The following is a 13,354-nucleotide window of genomic DNA, read 5'->3' as shown; positions in this document are numbered from 1 at the left end:
TACCGAGTCAGACCCTTGGTCCATCTAGCTCAGGATTGTCTTCACAGACTGGCAGCGGCTTCTCCGAGGTTGCAGGCAGGAGTCTCTCTCAGCCTTATCTTGGAGATGCTGCCAGGGAGGGAACTTGGAACGTTCTGCATGCAAGCAGGCAGGTGCTCTTCCCAGAGCGGCCCCATCCCCTCAGGGGAATACCTTACAGTGCCCACATGTAGTCTCCCATTCAAATGCAAACCAGAGCAGACCCTGCTTAGCTAAGGGGATAATCCACGCTTGCTACCACAACGCCAGCTCTCCTCCCTTCTCTAGTAATGTGTATTTTTGTCACTTGGCAAACAAGACATTTAACTCCCACTGCAGAGACTGTTTGGAAAGCTGGACGGTCAAAGCCGGACATCGCTCAGAGGCACAGCAGGGAGCCTCTTTGATGGACAGGGGCTGTGAATGCAATAGGAATCTCTTCTGGCACCCCGTTTGGGAAGCACTGCCTGATGCAATACATTCTGACACAGGAAACATACAGTGGCTTTTGAGTAAAGGACTCCAGCTAGAGCTTTCCCTCTGGTTGCTGGTATGAACAAGTAACTCAGTTTGCGCATTCAGCACTTACCGTCCATGAGAAGCCAATGGCCAGTTAGGACCCAGATAAGGACGAGCATGACCGAAAGAGAGAAGGAGAGCAGCTCAGCCGCGGTGAAACGTCCACAGCAGCCAAAGGAGATCCTGGGAAACAGCACACAAGAAACAGTCACCAGAAGATTTAAGACTTCCCATTAAATGAAAGGGAGGGTGTGTGTGGAGGACATCCCGAGCTTACTTGGACCAGGGTAAAGAGGACTGGAGCACATGAGAAATGCAACAAAGCTTTTGACACAAGAAAAATACCAAAGGCAACAACTCAAGGCTCTCTCCTCAAACCCTCCCAAGCTGCCAAGATCCTAGCAGTAGATGAATTGGTTAGTCGCCGGCCTTGTGCTGAGACTGTGAAAAGGGCTCTACCAGTTTGTGCCAACCTGGGGTCCGGTTTTACAATATGACCGTCTGTTCCAGAAAGCAACTTATTTCAAGAAACAGCACCACCACCAGACATCATAAAGGATGGTTTGATTTGTATACAATATCGGAATGCCTGGATACAACTCTACTAACACTACATGGAAAGGTCCCCTCCATCCCCCACTACAGAGGCGTTTCAACTAAAAGATGCCCCATTTGGTTTAGAAAAGTATCACCACTATGGTCACCAGTAATCCATGTTGGGGAGGGAAATTTAGCTATTCCACCTCTGGTACAGCAGACCCTTCACTTCCCCGTTTTCGCTTCCTGCAGTTTTGCCCATTCACAGGCAACTTCTTTGTATACCAGTTTAGTGATTGAGGGGCTAGTTTTGGTCACTCACAGGTTTCCCACTTAGGGAAACCCCTTTAACTCCTAACTAAATTGGCGTACCTGGAGCAGTCCTGGCACCAGCTGAGGGGCGGCATGCAGGCTGCTCCACGAGGTTTGAAGTTTAATTATCCACTCTCACCCGCTTCTCAGCTGCTGTGTGGGGCCATATATTTAAACTTTAGACCTCACCCCCGCCACCCGCTGAGAAGTGCATAGGCTACTCCAGAGGGTTCAAATTTTAAAAATCCAACACACACACCCCCACACAGCCGAGAAACAACCTAACCCCATTTTCCGGGCTAGATCTTGAACTAGGACATCATGGTTTTAAGGTTTGCCGAACTGCCTCAAACATAACCGTGTGATATTCAAAGGTCTCCAGTACCAACATGTTGTGGGCAAGCAAGCCCTATCTAGCGCTCACAGATTTCTCCACACCAAGTTTTGCAAAGTTCATTTGGGGCATCACAGCAGAAGCATGGACCGCCAACTCTCTCTGGTCTTTTTCTCAGAGCCACAGCGGTCTCACTATTGGCATTAGAACTCTTATCTTTTTGCAGCAACAGATTCTTTGCAGCACACAGAAGAGAGAGAAAGAGATCCCTTAACTCCTTACTTGTTTTGAGGTGAACAGGGTCGTGTTAAATACTGGCACATTGGGAGCAGGAGGAACGCAAAGGCTATTGTTGCGAGGACTAGAGGAGTGGAAAAAAGAAGAGAGACCACGCTTAGTACAGGCCTACTTTCAATCTGAGAAAACCAAACACAACATCTATGAATGACCTGAAGGCAGTGAGAGTTAAACACTAATTGCAAGAGCTTCTCCCAAAAGCTTAAGCTGCACTTTGCTATCAGTAAATTATAAACGTGGAACTAAGAGGAAAGAACAACCCAGAAAGGCCACATGCTGTCCCAAAGCCTTCAAGTCTTCCTATGAAGCTTTTCTGAAATGCCAGCGTTTTGCACCTGGGCCAAAGATGCATCATGCAGACTTGCAGAGACCAATTTCCACAGGAAAAAGAGAATGTTCAGGTGTCTATCCTATGTTTCTTTTTAGATTGTGACCCCCTTTGGGGACAGGGATCCATCTTACTTATTTATTATTTCTCTATGTAAACCGCCCTGAGCCATTTTTGGAAGGGCGGTATAGAAATCGAATTATTATTATTATTATTATTATTAGGTAATAACCAGCACTTTGTATTTTGCCCGGAAACATATTGGCAGCCAGTTCAACTGTTTCAAAACAAACATAATATGATCTCTCCGGGTTGCCCCCGAGATCAAGATTTGCAAGAATTCTCCTTCCTTACACAAGAGAAGACTCTCAGAAGAGGATAAGCAGATCTGAGAAGGTTGCAAATGTACCTTAAAAAAACAAAACTCCCCCTTAAAACAGGACAAGGAGGAGATCTGGTCTTGTGGTAGCAAGCATGACTTGTCCCTATAGCTAAGCAGGGTCTGCCCTGGTTGCATGAATGCCAAAATGAATGGGAGACTAGAAGTGTGAGCACTGCAAGATATTCCCCTCAGGGGATGAAGCCACTCTGGGAAGAGCAGAAGGTTTCAAGTTCCCTCCCTGGCTTCTCCAAGATAGGGCTGAGAGAGATTCCTGCCTGCAACCTTGGAGAAGCCGCTGCCAGTCTGTGAACAATACTGAGCTAGATAGACCAATGGTCTAACTCAGTATATGGCAGTTTCCTATGTTCCTATGTAAGTCCCAAAATCTCTTGCTGTCATTTTAACAAACCTCAGTTTCATGCTACATATGCACTGAAGTTTGTTAACTAACTACAGCAAGAGTGGCCAGCTGTTGATGGACAACAACTCCCAGCTGGAGATAAAGAGAGTTCGAGTCGAACAACAGCTGGAAGGCCTCAGGTCAGCCACCCCTGCACCAGCATTAGAACCAACCGGGATATCAAACTGATATCAATCAGTTTGGGATATCAATCTGTTATCCCCATTTGTTCTTATGATAGTTGGCTCAGTTATACACACAACAGTCAGCCTCTAGCTCTTATGCATGCAAGAATAAAGCCAAAATTTCTATAGGTACAGTTTCCTCAAACGGCATCTTCTCCCAAGCTGAATGGGTACCCAGACACCAGCAAAACTCTTGGTGTGAATTTTGACAAGGAGTGGGCACTTCAATGTTTGATACGGTTAATTTGTGCCCTGCAGTTTCCAAAGGAAAAAAGACACAGTAGCTTAGAGAGAAAAATACATTGAAATGTTTGAATCTGAATGATGACACGATGATTAAAAAGATTTTCAGTGCAGTGTAATGGAAATGCACCATTCGAAGCCAAACCACTCCACCACCAACCCAACTCAATTTCTAGGAGCAAGCCTACTCCTTGTGTAAGGCTGGGAAATATGACGAGAGGAGAATTACCTGCTGTGCATATTGTGAAGACAACTTGAACAGAGTCAAAGAAGAAAAACATGACTAGGAGAGACACAGATGCACCAATGGGAAGGAACAGTGCCTGTGTTGAATCAATGGTCTGGATACCTGCAGGATTAAAAATAAAAAGGTGGACATTTCATGACAGACACATTCTAGCCTTCAGACATATTCCCAACTCTGTTTATGACTACTGTCCAAGACCAGTAGAACACAAGATATAATACAGAATCAAGCCCAGCCAAAAACACACACGTTAAGAAGTATAATATACCAAGCCTCAATTTAAAAGAAAATGAAAATAATTTCCACAATGGTCTAATTAGCCATTCCTAACACACCACTTCCAGATTTTACACAAAATTTAGCCAACTGATTTGATGCATCAGCACATTGATCAGAGAGAAGATGTGTTATATAAAAATCATTAGGACTGTTTGGATATCTATTTAAAAGCAGTAATAAGTCTAAGATGCAGATCCTGATAAAAGGGACAATAAACTAGCATATGATCAACCTCCCCATTCCCACAAGGGCATAATCGTTCTGAATAAATGTTTTTCTGGCACCTGCCCTCCAACATGGCCAACGGCAATACATCCAAATGAGCCAATGTCAGTGCTCTTCTCTGTGTTGGAGATGTCAGATTGTTAAAAAAAAATATTGAACTATCCTTCCATTCTTAAGACACTTTCCTTCTTTGTGTCTCTTCCTAATCTTACAACTGAAGATTTGTTCTAGAACTCTAATTAGTTTAGGATGAATCACAGCTAATACCTTTCATCAACAGAATATTGTTCATTGCTCAAATCTTTATCTGTTTAGGAATAAGCCCCCACCCCTGCAATGGAGCACACACAGAGTTACATATATACTGTATTCCCTGGGGCATATATACCTGCCCCAAGCTGCCTTCAGGGTGGACTTTTAAGAAGTTGTTTAAGCCTGTTTAGGGTTACCAGTCTACTAGACAGTAACTGTTCTAGACTGCTTGTTAAGGATGTCTGTGTGCTTTGGGGGTACATTCCTCATGCATCAAAAATTATGAATATTTTTGGCACAGTGAATAGCAAAGAGGATACAAATACAACACTGGAAGGAAAGATCTACTCCTGATCTTCCACTTTGGATATCTGGTGACTTTTTAAAAATATATATAAACAGAATGGCAAAGATGGTGAATTTTTCATAATCTGGTCCAATTTTAATGAACTATTCCTAGTTTAATGACAAAATTCCTTGGAATATTCCTCGTCCCCCCACCCCCTAGTATTAATATTAGCATTACTAGGTAAATGAAAATGGGTTGTTTTCTTCTCGTTTCCTTTTTGTTTGCATTTTCCCCCATTGTTATTCTACCATGTAATCATGACTCTGCACCCTAAGCATTTTTTTTTGCTGTTTAGATTGCAGACACCAACAACAAAATAAACCCCCTAAAGAATTTCACTTGTTTTGCAGATATTAGATTCAATAAACGAGCCAGTTTTAATGCTATCCTTGATTTTAAGAAAACCTTTATGTAAAAGCAAAAGCAATTACAAGCATCTTTAAATTTTAATGTGTGTTTTTATCTATTGTGATTTTTATCTGTTCTGATTAATTTTAAATTTTTTGTTTTAGAGATTCCTATAGTAGGTGGTATAGAAATGCAATAAATAAATAAATAAATAATAGATTAAAAAGAAGAGAAAGAAAGGACATGACAGCCCACAGTTCCCTCTCTTTTCCATGTGTCTTGCACACAATAGGCAACGGTAAGTGTCGTGGGGGGCCCCAGGTTTGACCACAGGTTTGCAAGAGAGGTGGCCTCAAGAACTGCATCCTTCTTACCACCTAAACTGAGCTCATTGACTCAGGGGTTCCCAGCCCTGGGCCCCTAGATGTTGCTGGACTACAACTGCCATCATCCCCTGCAGCAATGACCAAAGGCAGACAGGTGCGCAAGTCCATCACCATATGGGGACCCAGCGTTGGGAGCCCCTGCACTGACTGAGCCATCCTTACTGTTATTTGTGCTGTTGCCATTGAAGGGCCCAGCTGAGCTGCTGCTGTCTTTTTCCTTGTCTTGATTCTCAAAGTCCATGTTGAGGGACCTGCGACAAAAAACAGGCAAATAAATATTTCACTTTGCCGCTGGTCATTGTGCTCACACAGCTAGCTTTGACACCCTTTAGTAGAACACGTTGATGTGATTTGCAAAGCATGGCTAGGAGGTTGGTCAAAGGGTGGGCCATGCAATGCGAGGCAACAAACCCTGTGATGCGAGAATCAAAAGCTACGGCAAGATCTAACAGGATTAGCTTGGTCCAGTTTGCCCCACTGACCTCCTTTCCACTGGATGGTCAGAGGCGCTTGTAAACGGCACAGCAGATGTTGAGCTCCAAGGTCAAATTTACCATCATAGATCAGCACACAGTTCAGAACCAGATACGAGAGTCCCCAGAAGTAAACATAGATACCTCTGTGTGTGTATGTGTGTGTGTGTGTGTGCGCGCGCACACACACACACACACACACACACACACACAAACTATACAACTATACACAATTAAGAACTATTACATAACATATAAAATGGAATAAGATAACAGAGAAAAACAAAACTAATTAAGAGCCTGTATTAACCATGTCCAATACATCAAAGCTCCAAGGTGCACACTGTGGAAGTGCACATTCCCGATGAAGTGGCCAGAAGGGTTGGCCTGAAGGAATGAAAGGTTGCCCAGAGCGCGGGGGGCTTTGTGCACTAAACAAGGCTTGGTTTGAAAGTCCCAAACTATGGCAACAATCCATAGGAACGAGAACCAAGATACATACACATACATACATACACATACATACACACACACACACACACACACACACACACACACACACACACCCCACAGAGAAGAGTGTGAGGGTGCGTGTTAGCTTTGTGAGCCACTCAGAGAACAATTTGTTATGGGGCAGCTAACAAATAAAGTATATTATTTCTATCTATTAAACAGGCAGAAAACATCTGAAGGCATTGTAGAAGACTGATTTATTTTAAAGTAAACTCCTATTCAAGATTATTTCCCTTTTTATCATGGAAAGAAAAAAACTTGTTCTCTGAAGAGCTGCAAAAGGAAAAGATCCTTCAAAACGAATGGCAAACTCAAAACGCATCGGGTAATCTTTTAAAAGGGAATTAAATCTTCTACAGCACCTCTGGATACTTTCTTCTCCCCCCGCCCCACCGCACAAAGTTTAAAAAACCCCTCACTATTTCCCTCAATTATTTTAAATGAACCCCAAAGAGTTCTGACTTCCATAGTTGCCAAGACTGGACAGCAAGTCCACCTGGCTTAGAAATGCGAGACAGTAAAAGATAGTGCTATTTTTGCTTGTAAATATTGCTGTAGCAGGGCAAGATCAAAGGGACCGCTGTCCCCTAAGATTCCCAGTGCCTGGGCACAGAATACCACTTTATCACCTCTTGTTCTGTAAGCATCCCTTTGGTAGCATTTCTGTAGCATGAGTGTTTTGTTCAAGGGCTGCATGTTTGCACGTGCATGTTTGTGTGCACGCACACATTATATAGCAGTAGTAGCAGCAGATGCTTTTATTCTTCTAACTATGGATCGTAAAGCAAAGAACAGAAGAATTATATATAAAAGACAAGACGTTCACAATGCAATAAATTGATTCCTAAACACAGTATCCTTACCTGAAGCTGCCATAGACGATGAGGAGAATGGAAATTAGGAACGTAGACACTTGACTCGAATCCACAAGGGAATATGCCCTGCAATGGAAGACAGAGCAGTGTAAGATTACGACAGGTCATTAAGACCAGGTGATCGACCTTGATTCAATTTCAGGATCAAAAAACCAAAATAAGTGCTGACCACCTCTGCAAGATACTCAAAACCCTGTACCTGCTTATTTTCTCAACCTCTACCCACATACTTGACTTGGTTGTACAAGCAACCCAAAGACAGATAACCCAGCAGCACTTAGCAAGAACAGATCATATCCCATATATCTCACTTTACTCCAGAAAAGTCAGTTCAGAAGAACTGGATCAGGGCATCCATGTCCCTTACGGCTTGAGGCTGGGACGTGCTCTAGTGAGGTATCCAGACACACACCTCAAGATCTCTTCAGGCACAGAAGGAAAAAGAATAAGCAAGACCAGCAAGTGGCAGGCAGAAAGAAGGTCACAGGACAGACTCCACATGGAAAGAAGGTGCCTGGCCTCTTGCCTTTGTGTGGTCTACAACATGGGTTCCTAACCTTGCATCCCCAGATGTTGTTGGACTACAACTCCCAGCATCCCCAGCCACAACTGGGCATATAGCTTGAAAGACATCAAGATTCTGCAATAAACGCAAGTTTTTCTACACCAACCTACTATTATTTTTGGTGCTGCCCTCCTGTTTCCCCCATCTTTTCATTTAAGGCACACGCACAAACACAAAGATACAAACTCGGAGAACTGCATGGTCATTTATAAATTTTCAAGCCTCTTAGAATTGGTGTATACAAATTTAGCAAACTGCAGCTCAGCCAGAAGCAGCTCCTGCAGCTGAGGTCACTGCAGATGTCCTATTACAATCAAACCACAGATACAGCCATCCCCCAGATTCCCATGGCCAAGCGGGAGCCTTTTGAACAAGCTGCTACCTGAGATGTGCAGAAAGGTTAACCAACAGTGCCCTTGACGTCAAACGCCCTGGTTTAGCCAAATAGTGTCATAAAAAGGTGAACAGGAAATAGACCAGGACGCTGGCCACCTAGAAGTGGACTACTTAGCGCTGGTTACTAGGATTCTTCCAAAAATACTGGACTAAATGGAGTTCAGTTTAATCCAGCAAGAAACACATTTTCTTAAGTAAGAGTGCATATTCAGGATCATTTCAAATACATTAGTTATGCTTAGTTAAGAGATCCTGAGCGTGCATGAATGCTTTGTATTTAGCACAAAATTGGGGAAGCATGGAAATTCGAGTTGAAAGGAAGACGTCCAACCCTCTGGTATGAACAGCTGCTCTGTGACTTCAACAGAACCAGTGTATAAGGTGTGCATACGCACACACGCACACAAGGTTTTTTTCCAAGGCGTACACACTGCCTTGATACTGCCGCCCAGAACAAAACTCATTCAGCACCCAGATGAAAAGAATTAGAAGGAACACGGAACAGAACTATAATGTATTCCGCCCGAGTGGGAAGCTCTTGCCCATAAAAGGTGCCACTTGCAGCAGTCCCAGCACATAATAGCTAAGCAGCAAAAAGGGACCCTCACAATGAGACTCTTGGGATTCTATTTGCTAAGGGCAGAGGCGGAGGGAGGGGGAGTCTGTGACTCCCACTAGGGGCATGCCCGGAGACACACACAACAAGCGCTGTTCTGCAACAGCTCCAAGTGTCAGCCTGCCATCTTTGACAATGGCTGCATTCTTGTCTGCACAACAACCCAGTTAGCTCGCCAGCCTGTCACCAGCAGCTCCATGGATCTTTACCTACCAGGGCCTCGTTCACACTGCATAGCTCTCCAAGCCTAAGGGAAGTGAAACATTAGCAGAACACCCTGCTAGGTACTAGCTAGCTAAGGAAAACGCTTCTGCAGCCAAGGCAACCAGGTTACAGCACTGTAAATAATATCACCACCATTTTACTAGTCCACTTGACCACAAATGCAAGCCATAGGTTGTACCCTGATGACATGAAACAGGGAGGTGGATCTCCTTTTTTTTTTTTTTTTTAAGTTAATTTTATTACTTTTATTGTATCTGTGTCTACCTTATTGTTGTGAACCGCCCCAAGCAGTAACACACTGGAGGGGCGGGGTATAAACAAACAGACAAACAGACAAACAGACAAACAGACAAACAGACAAACAGACAAACAGACAAACAGACAAACAGACAAACAGACAAACAGACAAACAGACAAACAGACAAACAGACAAACAGACCCTTTTCCAATCTACAAATGCCATCCCATCTGCTTGCTTGGAGATAAATTCTAAGTCCCTGCAGACCATGCTACTGGCAAGCATGCAATATTAACAGAGCTCTGCTTCCATCCAACAACGAAGCTGTGACTAGGAATCCAAACATATTTATTAGTTCACACCCCACCTTTCTTCCACCATGGATCTCAAGGCGGCCTATGTGGGGTTCCCAGGCAGTCTCCCAATGAGGCCCTGGGTCCCAGACTTACTGTGCCATGCCCTCAGACATGCCTTCGCGGACTAAAGCAGGGGCCCCCAACCTGGGGTCCTCCAGATGTTGCTCAACTACAACTCCCATCACCCCCAGCTACAATTTATGTGGCTGCGGGGTGATGCAGTTCAGTAACATCTGGAGCACCACAGGTTGGGAACCGCTGTACTAAAGGGTTGCCTTCGCCACTTTGTTCCCCTAAATCAGGAGCCCCAGAAGCCATTTGACTACTACTCCGACAACTTCCGGGGATCTACACCTGGGAACCTCAGGTAGAAATAACAGGCCCCCAAGCCATTATCACACACTGTTTTTTGAAACAGTAATTTGAGTGATTTGTCATCAAGCGTGGGGCAGAGGGAGCTGGTGTCCAAAGAAACATCAGTTCAGATCTCCCCTGGGGACGCTGCACAGCCCCCACATGGAAAGCGCTGAATAGGAAGGGGAGCCAGATTGGATGCTCCTCTTAGAAAACGGGAGATGCGAGGGTGAAGGGATGAGACACCTGGTTCTGAAATGTCAAGGACAGAGGCAAGAGCCGAGGCTTGTCTTTTGGGTGTATTTGGGTGGAGCCGGAGGTCCAAGCCAGCTTGAAGGAAGGATGGGACTTTGAGAATTCCGGCCAAGAGCCGATCCAGCAGTGTTTTGTGGGCCCATCTGGAAAAATCTGCCCAAGCGGTTTGATAGATTTGTTGTGTGGAAGGAGGCAAGATGCCAATACAGTATCCTGTATTTGACTCGAATATCCCGACTGCTAAGCCTGAGCATTCAACATCCAAGAGTCTACTCTGGCTCCAGGTGAAGAATGGGTCCTTAGGAGAGGGGATCTTTTTGAAGAGGCAGGCACCACAGAGGACAGGTGGAGAAATTGACCAGGTCAGAAAACTACAGTCTTCTGGGCTAGTGTGGTGTGATCAGAATAAGATGAGCCCCTTCCAGAATCATCTTTCTCATGACTTTGGTGATAATGGCCAGAGGGATAATGGCCAGAGGGAAGGCATATAGAAGGCCGTGGGGCCACGTGACTGTGAGGGCCTTGGTTGCTTCGGCTATCTGGAAGTGGTAATGGGTGAAGAATCGTGCAAGTTGATGGTTGTCGGGAGAGGCATAGAGATCCACTAGTGGAGTGCCTAGGTGGAGTGTAAGTTGTTCAAATATGTCAGGATGGAGTTTCCATTCCGCCAGGTCCACCACTTGGCTACTGAGCCAATCCGCTTGCTTGTTTTCTGTTCTGCTGAGGTGTTCCCTGGTGTGTGTGTGAGAGAGAGAGAGAGAGAGAGAGAGAGAAGGTGGGTCTCCGCCTACATGAAAAGGAGGTTGGGCTCTAGACCTCATGCCTCCCTGTCGATTGATATGGGCCTCAGTAGTAATGTTGTCCGTTCAGACTAGGACATGACTGCCTAGGAGGTGGTGGCTGAATTTCAACAGGGCAAGTCTCACTGCCCTGAGCTCTAACCAGTTTGTGTCTTTTGGATACTGTGGCCAAAGGCAGTGGCCCAGGCAGTGTGCTCCCCAGTCCTTTAGGCTGGCGAGCGTCGTGACAATGATTTTTTTGAGGAGTTGTCAACGGAAGGCTCATGGAGATGGCCGAGGAGAGCCACCATCGGAAGGACTATCGTACTTTCTTGGGAAGTTCCAATTGAAGATGTGTGGATGACATGATGGCATCCTGATGGGGGAGAAGGAGCCACTGAAGAGGACAGAAGTGCCACCTGGACCAGGGGGTGCACTCCATGCTGGCCACCATGAGCTGATGGTGCTTGTAGTAAGGGGCAGAGAAGGGAGGCAATTTTGGTCTGTCTTTCCTCTGGGAGAGAAATAGAAACTTGTGCCATGTTGGAAAAGGCTCCCAAATGTTGAAAGGTCTGGGAGAGTCGGAGGTGGCTCTTTTCCTTGTTCACTATGAAGCCATGGTCTCTAAGGAACTGTGGAGAGAGATGTACTGCTGAATTGGCTTGCTGGAAGGTTGGAGCTTGGATGAGGAGGTCATCCAAAAATAGGTATGTACACCCCTGGAGGTGGAGATGAGCAATAAGGGAGATCATTATCTTTGTGAAGACCTGGAGGAGCAGACAATAGCCCAAAGGGAAGGGCTTTGTACTGACAGTCATGATTGTTGTAGATGGACCAGAGGTACCTCCTGTGCTGGGGAAGGATAGGAATGTGGAGGTATGCCTCTGAAAGGTCGACTGAGGCCAGGAAGTTGTTGGGGCGGATGGATTCTTTGATAGTATGTAATGACTCCATCCTGAACTTCATTTTCTTTATGAATTTGTTCAATTGTTTGAGATCCAGGACAGCCCTCCATGACCCATCTTTTTTCAGCACTAGGAATAAAAGAGAGTAGACACCAAAGCATCTTTCTGTGAAAGGAACAGCTTTGATCGCCCGAATCTGGAGGAGATGACGAATTGACTGAGCCATTAGTTAACGATTGGCTGAAATGGAGGACAGTGGTGACACCACAAAGGAGTCTGGGGAAGGAAAAGTGAACTCCAGAGAGTAACTGTGTGAAACAGTCATGGGTCATAGACATCCAAGTGGGAGTGAATAGAAGAAGTCTTCTCCCCACCTGTACAGAGTCACTGCTTTTTGTGAAGTTGGGAATGAAGGGCCTAAAGCCTTGGGTTCTTGGTTGCCCCCAATTCCTTTGTCTTCATTGGAATCTTCCAGTGCCTCTGGTGCTGGTGGGACGAAATTCCATGATGTTGCAAGGTAAAACTACCCTGGAACGGACTTTGGGAATGAAAGGAAAAATAAGAGAAGGTAGTGTGAAAGGGCCTGTGAGTGTCTCTGTGAAAGGAGGGCATAGCTCTCTTTTTATCTCTGGTTTCCACTAGGACAGGTTCCAGAGAGGGTCCGAAGAGATCTGAACCTGCAAAGGGGGAAGCTGAGAGTTTTGACTTGGCATCTACCTGCCAAGATTTTAACCAAAGGGCAGACGCACCTTACAGCTACCCCAGATATCACTGCTCTGGACACATGTTGGATGCAGTCCAGGCTGGAGTCTGCAGTTAGGGCGGCTGCCTTGGCCAACTTATTAATGACCTGGTGTAGCTTAATGTTGTCCAGGGGGACTAGAGCGATGAGTTCTTTGGCCCACAGAATGGACGCTCTAGAAAAAAAAAATAGAATTGGTAGTTGCGGTCCTAATGACTGCTGCAGGAGCATCATGTGCTTTTTTAAAGAAAGGAGTCGCATTTTCTATCCTCAGCAACTTTTAATTGCTCTTGTCCCTCAGTATTTAAGATGTGCCACCGGGGGGTCAATGCAGGGTACCGCAAGGAGGGAAGAGTGTTGTTTCTCTTTGGAAAGGTACCTAACGGCCTTGCTGAGGCTGGTTGTTCCCACTCTGCCAACA

At 45.2% G+C, this 13,354-nt stretch overlaps 1 protein-coding gene across 2 annotated transcripts in view; it reads right to left on the bottom strand.

Moving 5' to 3' along the window:
- SPPL3 (signal peptide peptidase like 3) overlaps window positions 1–13,354 on the bottom strand; it is a 40,186-nt gene that overhangs the window by 8,962 nt on the left and 17,870 nt on the right. For both annotated transcript variants that reach the window (XM_053280485.1, XM_053280486.1), the window contains 5 exons: window positions 7,491–7,568; window positions 5,804–5,892; window positions 3,785–3,904; window positions 2,003–2,081; window positions 608–720 (listed from right to left, as the gene is read on the bottom strand). In XM_053280485.1, the coding sequence (XP_053136460.1) occupies window positions 608–720; window positions 2,003–2,081; window positions 3,785–3,904; window positions 5,804–5,892; window positions 7,491–7,568 (479 nt within the window). The remainder of the gene's footprint in view (window positions 1–607; window positions 721–2,002; window positions 2,082–3,784; window positions 3,905–5,803; window positions 5,893–7,490; window positions 7,569–13,354) is intronic.

The sequence above is a fragment of the Hemicordylus capensis genome, chromosome 15 (assembly GCF_027244095.1).
Source record: "Hemicordylus capensis ecotype Gifberg chromosome 15, rHemCap1.1.pri, whole genome shotgun sequence".
NCBI lineage: Eukaryota > Metazoa > Chordata > Lepidosauria > Squamata > Cordylidae > Hemicordylus > Hemicordylus capensis.
Note: the sequence above shows the minus strand (reverse complement) of the source record. Positions and strands in the feature narration are given on the sequence as shown.